General features: G+C 35.2%; 1 protein-coding gene across 5 annotated transcripts in view; it reads right to left on the bottom strand.

Moving 5' to 3' along the window:
• Positions 1-19,657, bottom strand: part of COMMD10 (COMM domain containing 10) — a 217,098-nt gene that overhangs the window by 12,687 nt on the left and 184,754 nt on the right. Inside the window, exons 6-7 of one of the 5 annotated variants that reach the window (XR_005211364.1) lie at positions 10,458-10,521; positions 4,046-4,080 (exon numbers count right to left, since the gene is read on the bottom strand). The exons of 2 other annotated variants lie outside the window; for them this stretch is intronic. Coding sequence is in view for 1 of the 3 variants with exons in the window: in XM_037801223.1 (XP_037657151.1) it covers positions 12,393-12,446 (54 nt within the window). In the remaining 2 variants the exon portion in view is untranslated. Of the gene's footprint in view, positions 1-4,045; positions 4,081-10,457; positions 10,522-12,347; positions 12,447-19,657 lie in introns of those variants that run through there. 2 more of the 5 variants (XR_005211363.1, XM_037801223.1) reach the window with 2 other exon arrangements.

Raw genomic sequence — 19,657 nt, 5'->3', positions numbered from 1 at the left:
TAAATATTGTTAAGATGTCAATATACTACCCAAAGCAATATATAGATTCAATGAAATTCCAATCAAAATTCCAATTTGCACAAATGGAAAAGCCAATCATCAAATTTACATGGAAGGGCAAGGGGTCCCAAACAGCTAAAGCCATTTTGAAAAAGAAAAACAAAGTTGGAGGACTCACGCTTCCTGATCTTAAAACTTATTACAAAGCCACAGTAATCAAAATAGCATGGTACTGGCACAAGGACAGACATATACACCAATGGAATAGAATTGATGGCTCAGAAATCAACTCTCATGTTGATGGCAAATAGATTTTTGACAAGGTGGCAAAGACCATTCAATTGGGAAAGAACAGTCTTTTCAACTAATGGTGCTGGGAAAACTGGATCTCCATTTACAAAAAAAGGAGGAGGACCCCCTACCTCACACCATATACAAAAATCAACTCAAAATGGATCAAAGACCTTAATAAAAGAGCTAGAACTATCAAACTCCTAGAAGAAAATGGGGAAGCATCATCAGGACCATGTGTTAAGCAATAGTTTCTTAGACTTTACACCCAAAGCACAAGCAACAAACAATAAAATAGATAAATAGGACCTCATCAAAATTAAAATCTTTTGTTCCTCAAAGGACTTTATCATGAAAATAAAACAGCAACCTACACAACAGGAGAAAATATTTGGAAACCACATATCTGATAAAAGATTAATATCCAGAATATATAAATAAATCCTTCAACTTAACAACAAGAAGACAAACAAGCCAATTTAAAAATGAGCAAAGGCTCTGAACAGACATCTCTTCACAAAGAAGATAAACATATAGCCAGAAGGCATATGAAGAGATGCTCAACATCATTAGCCATCAGGGAAATGCAAATCAAAACCACAGTGAGATACCATTTCACACCCATTAGAATGGCTGCTATTAAAAAAGTGGAAAATGAGTGTTGGAGAGGACGCGGAGAAAAAGGAACACTCATTCTTTCCTAGTAGCAGTGTAAAATGGTGCAGCCACTCTGGAAGACAAATTGGTGGTTCTTCAGAAAGCTAAATATAGAACGACTATATGACCCAGCAATCCCACTTCTAGCATATACCCAAAAGAATGGACAGCAGGGACTTGAACAGATATTTGCACACTGATGTTCATAGCAGCATTATTCACAATTGCTAAAAGAGGGAAGCAACCCAAAAGCCTATCAGCTCATGAATGGATAAATAAAATGGGGTATATGTAATGGAATACTATTCAGTTGTAAAAGAGAATGCAGTCTTGATACATGTGACATGGATGAACCTTGAAGACATCATGTTGAATGAGATAAGGTAGACACAAAAGGACAAATATTGTATGCTGTCACTGATTTGAAACCATTAGAATAAGCAAACTCACAGAGTCAGAATCTAGAATATAGGTTACCAGGGGATGGAGTGAGGATAGGGAAAGGGAAATTTAGGCTTTAAATGTACAGTGCTGTTGTTTGGAATGGTGGAAATGTTTTGGTAATGGATGGTGGTGATGGTAGCAAAACACTGTGAATGCAATTAACAGCACTGAAATATATATCTGAATATGATTAAAAGGGGAAATGTCAGATTGTTTATATGGTAACAATAAAATTTTTTAAAAAATCCATAGAACTACACTACACAACAGTGAACCCTAAGTTAACCAATGGACTTTAATAATAGTACTATATATATATAAATATGTACTATCATCAATTGTAGCAAATGTTCCATATCAATGCAGGGTGTTGGTGGTGGGGTGGTACATGGGGATCCTGTATTTTATGCATGATTGTTCTGTAAACCCACAACTTCTCTAATCAAAAAAAAAAAAGTAAAGGGCTGGCTACAGGCCAATTTCCCACTTTGCCACATTCTGAGGTAGAACTCCATACAGTTCAAGAAATTTAAATTCAAACCTGGCCTTCTAGGACATTATGAAGGTATCGTCTTCTCAAGGAAAGATAGAACAGTTTGGTAGCTTTATTTATGACTTTTAAATTCAGACAATGATATCTGGCTTCAATTTTTACTCTAGCTTCAGGTCCTGCAAATATAAGGGGTAGGCCTGAGGAAAAGCTTTCCTGGGACTAATACATTTTTAGGAGGAAAAACTCTTTAACTTTCTTTTATACATATATAAACTAAAGAGTCACACATTTCCTTATCAGATAAAAAACAACTAACTTCATCTTTTACTTTTCAGAAAATGTATGGAAGGTTCTGTCTATTAAGAAGTATGTTTTCAAACAACTTCTGTTCCATCTAGATACAAATCAATGGCAGTCCCGATTCAACAATGTAAAAAAATGCATTTAGTTCAATGACAGCTCAATTAATAGTATGTCAGGGTGCTTCTTTTTGGATTGTCTAAGGTTCTATACGTTCCTTCCTTTGTTTTATATACTCTTTGCCTTTGAGTCAACTTACGGTTCATTCATATCTGTTAAGAAGAGAAGAGGAGAAAATGAATCAAAATTCAAACCTGTCATTGCCGTTATCAGCTAGTAACTCTAAAGAACAACAGCAGGCTTTGTGGAAGAACATGTAGAAACTCCTGCCTAGAGTATTTTATAGGCTACATTTGACAATGGATTTACATAGCCATGTGTTTCTCATCTATCACTGTCAATGGATAACGGGACTTGGATATTTAGCTCTTTTATTATTTACAAAAGAGTCAGAAAGATAATCTGGATAACAAAATGTGGCCTATTATGTCATACTGAATAATGGGGAAAATATTTTAATGGCAGTAGAGAGTTATCAAAATGCATCATCTTGTCCTTCATATATCCAAACTATCTTAAATTTGAACTGCATAACTACAATCATTCAGAGAAATCAAAGTATCTATGTCTAAATATTTGTGTATATATTTTTCATATGCAAACATTTAGATGGTATTGCACCTTGCTCTTTTTTTATTAGAGAAGTTGTAGGTTTACAGAAAAATTATACATAACGTAGAGTTCCCATATATCACTCTATTATTAACACCCTGAATTAGCATATGTACCTTGCTTTTTAAAGTCAAGCATTTAGGAAAAAAGTTTATGACAATATTATATCCCCATTTTTCCAGGAATCAGATACAAAGGATATTTTCACACAATTTAACAATAGATTTTAAATTAAAGGATTTGAGAGAAATTGATTTGTCTGATAATTTTAACAGAAAGTATATATTGCCTCCCAGAGAAATATGAGGACTAGAGAAACAATACAAATTATTTCAAGGAGGGCTTTCTGTTGCTTGTTTGCTTAATAGGAGTACTAATGGATACTGCTATTATCCAGGACAACTCATAGGAAACATTTACCAGATTCTATACAAGAGGAGTAATTTGATGATAGCTAGCTAGGCCAAGATATTGCTATATATATTCTTTCACCCAAATGAAGACTTTTTTTTAACATAAAAAATGAAGTCAGTATAGAACGAGTTTTGTTTTGTTTTGCTGCTATTTTTTGGAGGGGAGGTTAGAGAGAGTGGTTGTTTTTGCAGGAGAGATGATGGATTTGTACTGAGACGTCCACACTTCATGGTCCCTCTTGAGACAAAAGAATCTGTATTTAAAATGTTTGGAAGGCTACTGCAAGTGATACCTGCTCATATGAGAATAAAGCAGGATATCATTTTTTTGAGCCTTTTATTCTTGGTTCTACACACTCTTCCCTAATTTAACTTTCTAGCTATATTTCCCAGAATACCCACCAAAACTCTTTGTTCCAACCAAACTGGCATTTCACTGTTTCCCAAATATCCCACTTTCCTGCCCCTGTTTTTGCTCATATGGCTTCCTTTTTCCAGATTGACTGCAGTTCTTAACTGAACAGGTAAGACAAAAAAAAGTCTGTTAAAAGAAAATACATGTGAATATCTCCATGACCTTGTGGTATAGAAAGACTTCTTAAAAAAGGACATAAAATGTACTAACTATAAAGGAAATGACTGATAAATCAGAATACATTAAAATTCAGAATTTCCATTCATCAAAATACAACATTAAGGGAGTAAAAAGACTCACCATAGAGACTTATATCAAGAATACACAAAGAACTCCTAGAAATCAATAAAAACAAAACCAAAAAAAAACAATTAAAAACAGTCAAATGACTTGAACTTCATTTCACAAAGATTCCAAATGGCCCACACATATATGAAAAACATATTAGTAACAGGGAAATGTAAATTTAAGCCACAATGAGACATCACTACATGCTTACATTAATGGCTAAAATAAAAAAGAATTATGACCATAGCATTAGTAAGGAAGTGGAGTAGCTGGAATTTTGACACACAGCTGGAAGGAATGAAAATTTGTATAATTACTTTGGAAACTTGTTTGGAATTATTTACTAAAGCTGAATATATGCACACCATATGACTCAGCAATTCACTCCCAATTATTATCATGTTCAGTAAGAATATATACATTTGAACACCATGAGACGTGTGTAAGAATATTGACAGCATCATTATTCAAAATAACCAAAAAACGGAAATAACAAAAATTTCTTTCAACAGAAGAATATATAAATAAATTATGGTATACAATAAAATGTTATACAGAAATGAAAATAAACTAAAGGTAATGAAACATCACGCATGATTTTTACATACATAATGTTGGATGTCAGAAAGCAGACACAGAAGAACACACACACACCGATTTCATTTATTTAAAGATTTTAAAACTAAACCAAAGCAAATTTTTATACATATATATTTTTTTAATTGAGATTGTTCAGATACCATACAACTATCCAAAGATCCAAAGTGTACAATCAGTTGCCCATGGCACCACCATACAGCTGTGCATTCATCAACACAATATTTTTTTCAATTTTTAGAACATTTTCAATACTCCAGAAAAGAATTAAAGACAAAAAAAAGGAAACTCAGATCCTCCCATATCCCTAACCATACCACCTTCCATTATTGATTCATAGTTTTGGTATAGTACAATTTGTTACCATTGATGAAAGAATGTTAAAATACTACTAACTGTAGTATATAGTTTGCAATAGGTATACATTTTTTCCCTATATGCCTCTCTATTATTAACTTCTAGTTATAGTGACATACATTTGTTCTAGTTCATGAGAGAGATTTCTAATATTTGTATAGTTAATCAAGGATATTGTCCACCACAAGATTCACTGTTTTATATATTCCCATTGTCTAACCTCCAACTCTCCTTCTGGTGACATGCGTGACTCTGAGCTTACCCTTTCCACCACCTTCACATAGCTTTCAGCACTGTTAGTTATTCTCACAGCATGCTACCATCACCCTGTCCACTTCCAAACATTTAAATTCACCCTAGTTGAACATTCTGCTCATAATAAGCAACCACTCCCCATTCTTTAGCCTCATTTCTATATCCTGGTAACTTATATTTCATGTCTATGAGTTTACATATTATACTTAGTTCATATCAGTGAGACCCTGCAATATTTGCCTTTATGTGTCTGTCTTATTTCACTCAATATAGTGCTCTCAAGGTTTCTTCATCAACCATTTCTTTTAAGATGGTTTTGTTCACACACCATACATTCCGTCCTAAGAAACATTCGTTGCTTCCCTGTATAGTCATGTATTTATGTATTAAGCACCATTGACACTATCTATATAAGGACATCTCCATTTCTTCCATAAAGATGGAGGAAGAGTCAAAGAAGGCAGAGAGGCAAAAGAAAAAGAAAAGGAGAGAAAAACAAACAACAACAAAAAAAAACCAAAACATGATAGCTAGAAAGCGACAAAAGGAAAGATAGCATTAACCTCAAGTAGAATAAAGACACAACATCACCAATGCCAGGAGTCCCATACCCTTCCCCTAGCCCCCACCCCCTCACATGCATTTAGCTTTGGTATATTACCTTTGTTACATTAAAGGAAGCATAACACAATGTTTCTGTTAATTCTAGCCTCTAGTGTGCATTGATTGCATTTTCCCCCCAATCCCACCCTATTTTTAACATCTTGCAATGTTGACATTCATTTGTTCTACCTCATGAAAAAACTTACTTGTACCTTTTGTTACAATCATTGAGACTCTCGGTTTCCCTGAGTTACACAGTCCCTGTCTTTATTCTTTGTCTTTTGTTCTGGTGTCCCACATGGTCCCAGCCTTCCTCTTTCAACCATATTCACAGTCATCTTTGTTCAGAGTACTTACATTGCTGTGCTACTATCTCCCAAAATTGTGTTCCAAACCTCTCACTCCTGTCTTTTCCTTTCTGTTTGCTGTGCTTCCTTTAGTATTTCCTGTAGAGTAGGTATCTTGTTCACAAACTCTGTCATTGTCTGTTTGTCAGAGAATATTTTAAGCTCTCCCTCATATCTGAAGGATAGTTTTGCCGGATATAGGATTCTTGGTTGGTAGTTTTTCTCTTTCAGTATCTTAAATATATCACCCCACTTCCTTCTTGCCTCCATGGTTTCTACTGAGAAACCCACAGATAGTCTTATCAAGCTTTCTTTGTATGTGATCGATTGCTCTTCTCTTGCTGCTTTCAGGATTCTCTTTTTATCTTTGATGTTTGATAATCTGATTATTAAGTGTCTTGACATAGCTTACTCAGATCTATTCTGTTTGGGGTATGCTGTACTTCTTGGATCCGTAATTTTATGTCTTTCATAAGAGATGGGAAATTTTCATTGATAATTTCCTCTATTATTGCTTCTGCCCCTTTTCCCTTCTCTTCTCCTTCTGGGACACCAATGACATGTAAATTCTTGCTTTTCATTTTGTCCTTAAGTTCCCGGAGATGTTGCTCGTATTTTTCCATTCTTCTCTCTATCTGTTCTTTTGTGTGTAGGCTTTCAGGTGCCTTGCTCTCCACTTCCTGAGTGTTTTCTTCTGCCTCTTGAGATCTGCTGTTGTATGTTTCCAGTGTGTCTTTCATCTCCTGTGTTGTGCCTTTCATTTCCATAGATTCTGCCAGTTGGTTTCTCAAACTTTCAATTTCTACCTTATGTATGTCCAGTGTTTTCATTATACGGTTCAGCTCTTTTGCCATATCTTCCCTAAACTTTTTGAATTGACTTATTATTAGTTCTTTCAATTCCTCTATCTCAGTTGAAGTATAAGTTTGTTCCTCTGACTAGGTCATAACTTTATTTTTCTTAATGTAGGTTGTAGTTCTCTGTTGTCTAGGCATGGTTTCCTTGGTTACCCCAATCAGGTTTTCCCAGACCAGAACGGGCTCAGGTCCCAGAAGGAAGAAATATTCAGTATCTGGCTACCCTGAGGGTGTGTCTTAGAAAACTGGTACACCCTGTGATGCCTCAGGTCACTGTGCTTTTCTGCCCAGAAGGTGGTACCTGTCAACCTGTAACTCCAGACTGGTGTAAGGAGGTGTGGCTCCTGGCTGTTTCCTCCAGGCTCTGGGGTCTGGTTCTGAATGGAAGGTGGGTAGTAGAGCTGGATCCCACCCCTTTCCTCTTAGAGAGGAATAAACCCCCTAGGGAGAGGTCATTAGCATTTCAATGGTCTCTCCCTGCCTGTGCTATCTCCACCCTTGTCTGGGTCAGAGCACTGAGAACTGAAAATGGCTGAGGCTTTCTCCACTGAGCCAAAAAAGGAAAAGAGAGTCCCCTTCAGGGCTAGTCTGCGGCAACCCTCTGGCTCTCCAAGGTCAGTCATCACCCAAAGCCTGTGTTTGCTTGTTGGGAATTTGTAGCTCATAGTGAGCAGTTCACACTCGATAATTAAAACCCCAGTTGGAGCTCAGCTGAGCTATATTCATTTACTGGGAGAGAACTTCTCTCTGGCTCCACGAGGCTTTGCAGCTCGGGCTGTGGCGGGGGTGGGGGGTGTCTCCTGGCTTGGATCTGCAGGTTTTACTTACAGATTTTATGCTGTGATCTCAGGCATTCCTCCTAATTCAGGTTGGTGTATGATGAGTGGATAGTCACATTTGTCCCCCTGCAGTTATTCCGGATAATTTACTAGTTGTTTCTGGGTTTTTTAAATTGTTCCAGGGGAACTACTTAGCTTCCACTCCTCTGTATGCTGCCATGTTAGATCCTTCTCCTGTCTCCAAAGCAAATTTTTTAAAGACAAATGCTTAGGTGCTCAAACTATAAAGAAAGGCAATGGAGATATCACCAGAAGTGTGAGCACAGTGATCCCCTTCAGCAACTTGAGAGAGGAGGTAGTAATTGGGAGGTAGCCATATGAGAGGCTTCTGAGAGCACATGCAGGAAATAATTTATTCTTGATCAGGGTGGTGGGTAAAAGGTTGTTCTCTTTGTGATAAATCATTGTGCTCTTTTCTTATGTATTCTGTATTTTTTCAATAAAAGAAGTAATATTTTAAACAGATGGTATTGCTATGTGTTATATTCATTCATTCATTCATTCATTTATATTCAATAAATATTGATTAAATGCCTACCAGGCCTGTTCTAGGTAACAAGCAATAGAGGAAAAAAACCCCTATATTCTAGTTGAAGGAGACAGACAATAAACAAGTTATGTTGTATTAATAAACATAAACATACATACATATAGAATGTTTGTTGGTGATAGGAGAAAAGTAAAGTAGGATAGGAAATGTGTGTGGAGGGTGTGCAGAATCAATGTTAGGTGGTCAGAGAAGGTCTTACTGATATGGTGATATGTGAGTTAAGACTTAAAAGATCAGGAAGCAAATTTGGAAAATAACTGAAGAAAGAGCATTCCAAGAAGTAAGTTACATGTCTGCAGTAAATATACCTTTTTTCTGTGTACCCTTTCTGTCAGGAACTATGTTTATTAGTCTACTTCACATCCCCATGGGTTAGCACAGTTTCACAAAGTAAGTTCATATGTTCATTAACTCACTCAGTTAATCTGTTCATTCTTTCATTCAACACATATTTATAAAGTGGTACTTGGGCTATGGGTAGTCCTGGCCTTGATGGTACCCAGAGTTTGAAGTTTGGTGTGGAGGCTGGGAGCTAACAGCCACTAAAGTATAATTAAAATTGTCCTAAATGTCATGAAGTTTAAAAAATACAAAGTGCTACTTCATTACAAAAAGGGGTAATGTTTAAAATGTGACCTAGAGAAATCAGTCAGATGAATGTAATATAAAGAAGAGAGGGAATAAAAGGGGTTTTAGAGCAAATAAAATTCCAAGAGAGGGAAGAGGATGAGTGAAGATTCTGAGGTGGGAAAAAGTTTGTTCCTTTTGATGGACAAGGAAAAGATCAGTTTGGATGGAGCATGGTAGGGATGGAGAGTGGAGAAGAAATGTAACTAGAGGGCAGTAAGATAAAGTATTCCTCCTCTGTTCTCCAGAGGCAGCAAATTTTCAACAACTACTTAAGGTAATATATTGACATAATAGTAGTTGAGGTTTTAATGAAAAGATGGTAGAGGAAGCAGAGTGAAAACAAGATGATTAGACACACAGAGAAATTACTCAGAGTAGTGCATTTTGCATGTGCTTATTCCTCCAACAATCCTCAGTTTAGGACCCGTCACCTCTTCTGGAATGGACAGAAGAGAAGGTCTTTATTGTAGAGCAATGGAAAGCCATTGGAGAGTTTTAAGCGTAAGAGTGATATACTTATATATACATATTTAACAATTAATTGTGGCTGTTATTTGAAAATGGATTAGAGTTGGCCAAATTGAATGTAGAGAAATAAGTTAGGAGCTACAGCATTAGCCCAGGCAAGAGATAAATAGTGGCTTGATTTATTGTAGCAATAGAGAAAAGTGAAAACATTTGAGCTATGATTTAGTGCTTAGTGACTGATTTGAGTTAGGGTAGTGTAGGATTTGAAGGAATGAAGGAGTGAAGAGTGATGCCAAGTTTCTGGCAAAAACAACTGAATGGATGGAGGGAATTAAGATTGGAAATACTAGAGGAGCAGATATGAAAGAGAAAGGGAGAATCAAAAGTGCAGTTTCAGACACAATTAGTTTGCTATGTCTGTGAGATATCCCCGAAAATATATAAAATAATTCTAGACAGCCTGAAGAGAGATTTAGATAAGAGATAGACATTTGCAAGTCACCGATACATTGATGAAATTTAAAATCATAAGAGTGGATGAGATTTGCCCAGGAAAAGAATGTAGTATGAGAAGAGAGTAGCCTGGAGCTCAGCCCTAAGAAACTTCAATATTTAGAGTAGGTAGGTGTTCAATAAATGTTGATTAACACCAGGTTCACAAATATTCTCTGCATTGTATTTTGAAATGAATGGTGGAAATTTATTGCCTGAATCAAAATAATTCACTAAGTTAATATACAGGCAATAAAACTGGGTGGCTTATTCTTAAATATGCCTTCAATCTTCAATTTTCTAGTAAAATCCATTAAATCACTAATATTGTTAACTAAACATATACAGAGTAGAAGATTTATGTTTTTTTTTCTGCCTTATACATTTAAGATTATAACCAAGAAGCCACTTAGAAAATTCATTACTTACATTGTCTAAGCTGGTCTCATGCATTAATACCAAACTCAGACCTTCTGTACCTGATCTGAAAACACTGCAAAGTGAAAATGAAAGTGCAAGGATTAACATTCTGTCAATTTCTTAAGAGAAGAATCATACATTCGTTCACCCATTAATGTTAATTTAATCTGTAATCCTGCCCATGAGCACCTGGATAATGTTGCATATGACATTAGTAAAATTCCCATGGAAATAGAATTTAGTAAGGTCTTCAGAGAGGTCTGATTTGATGGAAACCGACACTAAAAATATCCTCTTCTTTCCCATTAATTAGGAATTAGAAACACATATACATTTCCAAGAAAGAAATGCATTAACCTCTTCACAAATTATCTGAGATATGAACTGGAAAGACTTAAACTGAATTTACATTGCTTAGCTTTTAAACTTAAATTGGCTATTAGAATTAGAAATGACACAATTATCCTTCCACCTAGAAAATCAGAAGGTAGAAGAATCCAGTTAAAGAAAAACTCTTGTCTGAGTTGAATCTAAAAATACTTTCCTAGGTATGTGAAGAGGAATTTTTCTCCTTTTCAGCTGCAGAAATGAAGGGCAGAGATAAAAATTTAAATAATATCTCAGGTCGTGCTGAATGGGTTTTTAAAACAGAAATCATTACGGAACATGTACCTAAGTAACTACATCTCTAGATTACATATTTATTTTACGTATTTATAAGTTATAGATAATTGTAAGTATATTTCAGTATCTATTATTATTTGTTGACTTATTGCTAACTATTGTTTAAAAAACTAAGGATGTAATTTCAGCAAATACCATAGACTGAAAAAAATCATAAAACTCTACTCATATGTACAAGCTGTAGCCATTTCTGTCAACTGTAATACTTAATCATTCAATGCACATTAAAGACTGTGAGGTACCGTACTAGGTAGTCATGATACAGAGATAAATAAGCCACAGTGGGGAGTAGACTCTTGACCAAAAAACAGTCCTTCCCTATAGAGGCAGGATGCTCTTTACAACTAAGATCCCACCTATAGGAAGAATGTGCTTGGGACAGTGAGGGAGGAAGGGACCCTCCTCCCACCCATCAGATCCTTGGAATCAGTCCCGGCAACCAAATGGGTAATACATGTCACACCCAGCTCTGATTCAAAGGACAGCAGTGCTTGAGAAGGTTCAGGCAAAGGCATGAGGAAAAGGAAAAAAAAATTGCCACTTTTCTGTGCGGCGGATTGACTAAATCATCTCCTAAATTTCTTTTCAATCCTATGACTCAGTATGTTGAAAGGCACAGCAATATATACAAATTAAACTGGTTAAGTGAGGTAGTTAGAGAACCACAAAACGGTGGCAGGAAAGAGCTTTAACAATAATGTAGTTCAGTCCCATTTCTTAATAGGTAAGCAAACTGGTGCCTACATGTAAAGTTGATAGAGATGGGACTAGTCGGTGATCTTTCCACAGCATTACTGTGATAACTCAAAATAAAAAAGATTTTCACCTGAATATCAAGGTGATTTGTAGAAAAAATTCCTACCTGTGAATTTTCACAATTAGTTCCATTTTTTAACTCACTTCACACAGAAAAACATAAAAGCAATGCTGAATATAAATATTTTAATAAATATCACAGGTGAGGAGCCAAGATGTTTTAAATAATCAGAGGTATAAGAAGAGGTTTAAGTGTTCAATTTGTCAAAAATGCTCAGGAAAAAAACCAAAATCTCTTTGCCTTGGTTGTGTTAATTAAACTGCCACTGAACATTTTACAAAAGTTAACATAATACCATTGCCACCTTTAAAATTCTAATTCCAAACAAAAAAAATGTTAATTAATAAACATCATAAAGAAACTGGGCAAGAGAAATGATCACTTTCACCTGAATATGGAGGTTTTTGCTGCTCCCTGAAAGCCTGTGATTCGAAGGCTCTTCATTAAAATATTTCCCAGACCAGCAGGCTCCCCAAAGTCATGGGCATGACCCTGTTCTTTGAAGAGGGCAGCAAGACAAACTGAAATCCCTGAGCTTACATCAAAGTTAGATACAAGTTACAAAAGGACAATTGCAACAAATACATGGAATAAAATACACAAAAGGCATTTTCCCAGGGTTAAATCAACCAACTTATAACTTTTCTTTTTTCAATCTCTGAAAAGTAAAACATTTGACAAAATGTTTATCCATTTAAGAATATAAGCAATACATAAACAGCAAAAGCAAATTCCAAGCTCATTCATTAGCTTGGCATTCAACACTTTCAAATCTGGCCCATAACTCCTTCTAATGCCTCATATTCTGCATCCTCTTACTGTGTACTGCATGCACCAGCAATACCAAAGAACCAGAAGTGTCCTGTATACTGTGCTCCACGTCTCTGTTTATGCTGTTCCCTGTGTTTTCCCAGAACTGTTCCCAATTGCATGCATGTGCACGCACACACACCCCAGCCATTTCTTTTGATTAGGTCCTTTAAGACTCAGTTTAGTTGTCACCCTATGCATATCACTATTGTTGCCCTTACCTACTACACTGTGTGGAATTACCTACCTATATGCACACATAGTAACTCAATAGTTACTAGTGTGGGGCCTGATCATAGTACTTAATACATGCTTATTCAGCTTAATTTTAAGAAGACAAAACTACTAAATGTAAATACCCTTTTCTCTGGCTTTTTCCCCCATAGGAAAAATATACCATATATGGAGACTATCAGGATAAGTGGATTTGTCTACATGATAATATTTTCCAATTATACTGTTATATTTGACTCTAGTGATGATAGTAGTCTTGCAGGTCTCTTGGTAATATGCTATGCGCTAAACAGTAATTAAATCCTAAGCTCTTATTCCCTAGTCAACTTGAAAAATGGCTTCTCACACTTGAAGGAATCCTCTTACTCCCTGCACCCCACCCCCAACTGCCAAAGTGGTAGAAGTAGAAAATTTGGGGTTTTATACATATTTACCTAAAAAACACAACAGTTTTGGCTGTTAACGTAACAAACAAACCATTTTTGGCCAAAAATCCTTTTCTTTTTTCAGTATAAAAATTGTATAAGAGCATGCATGAAATATTTTCAATAGATGTTTAATTAGGGATATCTATTTTGGCTGCTAGGATATCTTAATCCATATCTGTATATACCCTTTGCATTCTGGCTAAAACATTAGTTTGCTCCTGTGTAGACAAAACAATATGTTTGACAGTCATCACCATATTTTCCTCCTTTTAAAAATACAATATGCTATGCATGAGCAAATCACAAATTTGGAGTGAATCAAATGCACCTCCCAGAGTATTCATTAACTATAATTTATTATGTGTGTGCTAATATGTCATTATGATTTTCAGCTTTGGTACTGAAATATTTAGCTATGGTTGCTGAACATAATCAGCAAGGTAAGAGGTTCTGAATATGATTACATGGAGTTCCTTCAATATAGTGACAAATCATGTTAAGAAGAGCACTGATGGCTAAAAAATGGAGCTTTTTCTGTAATAAATGTAATAGGTGATGATATATTTTTCTGGAAATTATACTTTATTCTAACTATAAATATTAAATACTTACCTGATTACTGAAGCATTTTCATTACTGATTTGGAATAAATGCATTACTTCTCAAAATACGTGTTTAGTATGCTAGCTAAGGGATTCCTGGTAAATTAGAGATACCAAATTGAAATCATACTATGTTGACAGTGTTTTAAAGACTATGAGTTGAATACCCAAATTTGGGTTTCTCCTTTGTTCACAGGATCACTTTATTGTATTCATTGATTGAAATTTGGATGATGAGTGTGTACTTTCAAGAGCTACCATGTATTTGGCATCCTAATTAAATAACCGAATGTAATTTACAGTGTAAGAAAAAGGTAATCAAAAACATATGCTGACTTAATTTTTTTCTATCTTGTGCTGTCATGTCAGTGTTCAAGGAAAAGAGGACAAATATGTGCACCTAAATGAGCATTAATTTCACAATTTAGTTACAATTTATACTTCTTATCAACTAATTGGAAGCTCTTTTTCTGAGAACTAAAAAGAGCAATTTCTGCATTTGCTTGCTTCATGTTAGGAAGGGCACTGAATTTATCATATAATGGGCACCTGAAAATCCATTGTGAACCTGCAATGTAATAACAGGAAACCCCCTCTTGCACATCCAACACTTGTATACCCAAACTCCTAAAGTCGGGCAGGTACAATAACTAATTTGATAGGGTACAGGGTTAATTTAAGGCAATGACTGTGCAGAGGAAATTTTTAACTTGTAATGGTTCTGTTCCAAATACACGACAGGTGAAAACTGAGCTTGTTTTTCTATCCACCTTAGTTCTGTGTTAATCTAGTTATCTCATTATGATTTGCAAAATCCTCTTGGAATCATCCAGCGAACTAATGATGTATATTCCATTCTAAAAACTAAATGGTTCTAACAATTTGATATTTTCTATAATTCCCAGGATTTCTGGAGCTCATAAGTAAGGTCTTTATTTTACATTTGAAATGTAGTGTCTGGTGCATACTACTGTGAACTCAACATAGACAGTAATGGTAGATTTTTCAGTCTGTACTGTGCTATTTGAATAAAGGATGGAGCATGGATTTTTTTTAACTTAGGGAAAATAACATTGGAGAATTTAACTAACTTTTTTTTGGGTTTATTGAGATATAATTCATATGCCATACAATTCACCCCCATTTAAAGTATATAATTCTATGGTTTTTAGCATAGTTATAGAGTTCAGAATGATCACCACAACTGACTTTAGAATATTTTCATTACCCAAAAAGAAAACCCGTACCCTTTAGATATCACTCCCCAATTCCTTCCAGTCCTAGGTAACCACTAACCTACTTTCTGTTTCTATAATTTTGCCTACTCTGGACATTTAATATAAATGCATTCATAATATGTGGTCTTTTGTGACCAGCTTCTTTCACTTAGCATATTGTTTTCAAGGTTCATTCATGCTCTAATATGTACAACTTAACTTCTATTTAATGAAAACTGTATTTCAATTTAATCAACTGAATTGTCATGGCTAGATTTTAAAATTAAGAATAAAAAATCATGCCTAAAACAAACACATGCTTAAACATAATATATAATAAACAATGACACTAACATACTTTGATTTTCCTTTGACAATTAAGAATATACTTCTGAATCTTGTTTTCATGCTTTTACATAAATTTTTTTATTTATTTGAAACAAATTTCTTCCTGGCAACTTCTTATATTTTAAGACTTTCTTGAAATGTTGTCTTCTCTTTGAAATCTTACCTGATTTCCTTCCTCCTCCCTTCCAACCTGTTTGCCTGCTTTGCTGCTCTAAAGCACATTGTGCAGACTTCTATTAGCACTTATAATGTTCTGCAAAAGTGGCTTCCAAAACATGCTGTGTGTTTCTTGAGATCAAGGGTAGTACCATATTTGTATTTTTTTTTTTATCCTCAGTAACTAACACAGACATGGACATAGTAGATTTTCAATACATACTTCTTAAATGAAGAAAAATATTTGCTAAATCTTATCTATTATGTTTAATCAGTTCAAATGATGGAAGAAAACACAGAACAAAAAGTGGAAACAATAACAGCAAACATTTATATATCTATGAGCCAGGCACTATTCTAAGTGTTTTACATGTATCAACTAATTTAATTCTCAAATCAATTTCATGAAGTTAAGTACTATTATTATTTCCATTAAAGATAAGGAATCTGAAGCACAGAGATATTAGGTAACTTGACCAAAATCTCAGTTAGTAAGTGACAAGGCCAGAATTCTAACTAGGCAGTGGAGCCCCAGAAGTCTGTATGCTTAACTGGGTCTATGATGATGTATTTTAGATTTTGGAGGCACAGTGATGGAGAATGAAGATTCTGGAGGTAGCAGAGACCTGGCTTGAATCCCAGTCACTATACTTCTCTAAGGGCTAGTTTCCTCTCATAATAGGCTTGTTGAAAATAGTACAGTATTTAGCACGGTGCCTGGAATATTCATAAATGTATATTTGTCAATGGACATACATAACTAACAACAGTTAAGGCACTTCTGGTGGATTGAATTGTGTACTAGTTTGGACAGCTTTTGGTCGTGGTCCACATTCTGTTAGGTTTGGCCCCATTGTAAACAGGATCTCTTGAAGATGTTACTTCTGACAAGGCATGGGCCCAAATGAATCAGGTTAGGCTTTAATCCAGATTACTGGAGTCTTTTATAAGTAGACTGAAATTCTGCATATAGACACAGAAAGAAAAAGCCACAGAAAGAAGCCAGAAGTCAACAAAACCCCGAGGAGAAAGGAGAAGACATCACTATGTGCATTGCCAGGTGATAAAAAAGCCAAGGACCAAGAATCACCAGCAGCCAGCCTCAGAACCAATCTCCAGGGAGAAAGCATTGCCTTGCTGATGCTTCAATTTTGGACTTCTCCTAGCCTCAAAATCGTGAGCCAACAAATCCTCATTGGTTAAGCCAATCCACTGTAGGGTATTTGTTTTAGCAGCCAAAAAATTAATATAGCACTAAACCTGTATTATAAAGACTGTGATGCTGCGAAAACGGGCATAATTTTTTAACTTCAGTATATATTACCTCAATCACTTTTAGGATTTTTTTCTTTAACTTCTTTATAATGAATTTTCTTTTTTTAAAATTAAATTAGAAATTCTGAATTGCCAGAAAAAGGTTTGTAATTCTATCAATTTTCACCTCACCATGCATTTTTCAAAGTGATAAATAAACCTAGGACAAAGTAGGTACATGATATACCCATTACTCTTTAGTTTGTTCTATGTATGAAATATAGGGAGTTATAGAATATCTTATGTTTATCAGAATAATGCTAAAAGAAGCTCTTATGATTCTCATTACTAAAATGCTGCATTGCTTTTATATACAAAACATCTGAACTGACAAAGTATTTAAAAAACTACCTTTTAAGGGACAAACTCAAATACATTTGATATTGATATGGCCTGCACTAGAGAATAGACATAATTTTTTTGTAAAATCAATTGAAAAAGGAGATGGTTCTTATTACATTTCTGAAAAAGCAACTTCTTTGATAATAAAAAAAACCCTAAAAGGCAGTCGTAATATAGTATCTAAAGCAAATTTAGTTTATGCTGTTACTTACGGTCTAAAACCTAGAATTCAATACAAATAGGGGATACATACATTACTTTTCAGCACAGTGACTGCATATATGTGCATTAACATAGGCCAGAGCAAATCTGGTCTTTAGTAGGGTATGCTGGGGTGATTTAGGTCTAGTGGTCTATATAAAATACTTGACGTATGACCTCCTCTTTATTCACTTATTCAACTTTCTGATTATATATTTCTTTCAACTGACCCTGTAAATTAAGTCTCAGTAAATATTTTCTGGTGCTTAGGTTTGTAGAAAACATTGCATATTTTATGAATATCAATTCTAATTGCATTTATTTTTTCCAACATATATTTATGAGCCCTGTGCTAGGATGCTGGGTTTGCAGCAGTGAGAAAGATGATACATACAATCTTTGCCTTCTTTTAGCTTAGAATTCAATGGACACAAGTAAACAGCAATTACAAAACAACACGATACGTGCTGTAATAGGGAAAGTATAGGGCACGAAAAATAAGCATGAGACCCAGATTCTGGAGTCAATAAAGGATTTCTAGTGGAAATATAGCTAATCTGAGACTCAAAAGAAAAAATGTTGGGAATGGGGCAGAATATGGGAATATTCTTATAAGAAAAAGAGAAAATGAAAGAGAGAAGCAGACCACTGTAATGGTAATCCAAGCTAGAGATAATGGTGGCCTGAACTAGGGTAGAAGCAGTAGGGAATTAAAAGAAATACATGGATTTAAAAGCTCTTTAGGAGGTAGGATCCACAAAACTCAGCAATCCTTTCAATGTAAGAGATGAGAGGGATAAGACAGAAGGATTTAGGAATCAAAGTTTAAACATAGGTATCTGGCTTGCACAATTGAAAGATGGGTAGGGCCATTCACTGAAATAGGATGGGGTAGGAGGGAGGCAGCCTTGGGAATGGAATGGAGGGTGGGAATTATGAGTTCAGTTTAAGACATGTTGATTTTGAAGTATCTTTGGATACCCAAGTGGGAAAGACCAGCAGGCCATTTGATATATGAGCTTGGTATTGAGGTTAGAGATCTGGGCTACAGAGAATCCTCAGGGAGGAAAAATGGTCAGGAATTCAAGTGATAGGAGCACAAAGTATTGCTTGGGGAGAATACGTAGAGAAGATCAAGAACAGATCCCTAATGAACACCAATATTTAAGGGATGGACTATTAAAATGGAGTTCTGTGAAAATGAAAACTGAGGTGTGCCTTGAGAGGTGGGATAAAAACTAGAAAAAGGCTCTCATGACCCAAAGGAAAGGAAAGGTTGTAAGAAGGAAAAGATGATTAAAGTGTCAAAGGCTCCCAACTAGCCAAATGCAATAAGGACTAAGCTTTATTTTATATTCAATGACAAGGAGAGTGTTGCTGACAGTGGCAAAAGTGGTTTTGGTGGAGTGGTGGGGAGAAGCCAACTCCAGTGGATTGGAGGGATACTTCTAAGGTGAAGAAGGTGAGATGAGGAAGTCAAGAGAATGTAGACAAGGGGTTGACAAATTACAGTCTGCAGTCTAAATCCAGCCTGCTGTCTGTTTTTTATAAATAAAGGTTTATTGGAACACAGCCACTCATTCATTTACATATTATTTATGGCTGCTTTTGTGTTATAACAGCAGAGCTGTATAGCCTGCAAACTTAAAATACTTACTATTTGGTCCTTTACAGAAAAAAGTCTGCTAACCCCTATTGTAGACAAATGTCTCAAATTATTAATTTTAGTTATAAGTGACCTAATAATCACCCATATTTCATACTGTGTTCACTACTGTGTAAGTGGAATGTAAGTAAAACCAGCTGTATTTAATACAGTGTAATTGCTCACCTCAAGGTTAACATTTCAAGCCCTCTTCACTACCATCTAATGCATTGCTGTTTTATAGGAAAGGCTGGTGAAAGTTGCAGAGGCTGTCAGATCATATATTTGGGATAATAAGAATAAATCTGTTAGAAACTCATAATTATATAAATTTTACAAGCATTAATAGTGACATATCATTGCAAACTTTAAGAGAAAGCTAATACAATTTTAAGATTAATACTTTAAAAA

The sequence above is a fragment of the Choloepus didactylus genome, chromosome 13 (assembly GCF_015220235.1).
Source record: "Choloepus didactylus isolate mChoDid1 chromosome 13, mChoDid1.pri, whole genome shotgun sequence".
NCBI classification, from domain to species: Eukaryota; Metazoa; Chordata; class Mammalia; order Pilosa; family Megalonychidae; genus Choloepus; species Choloepus didactylus.
This window is presented reverse-complemented; position numbering and strand designations above follow the sequence as displayed.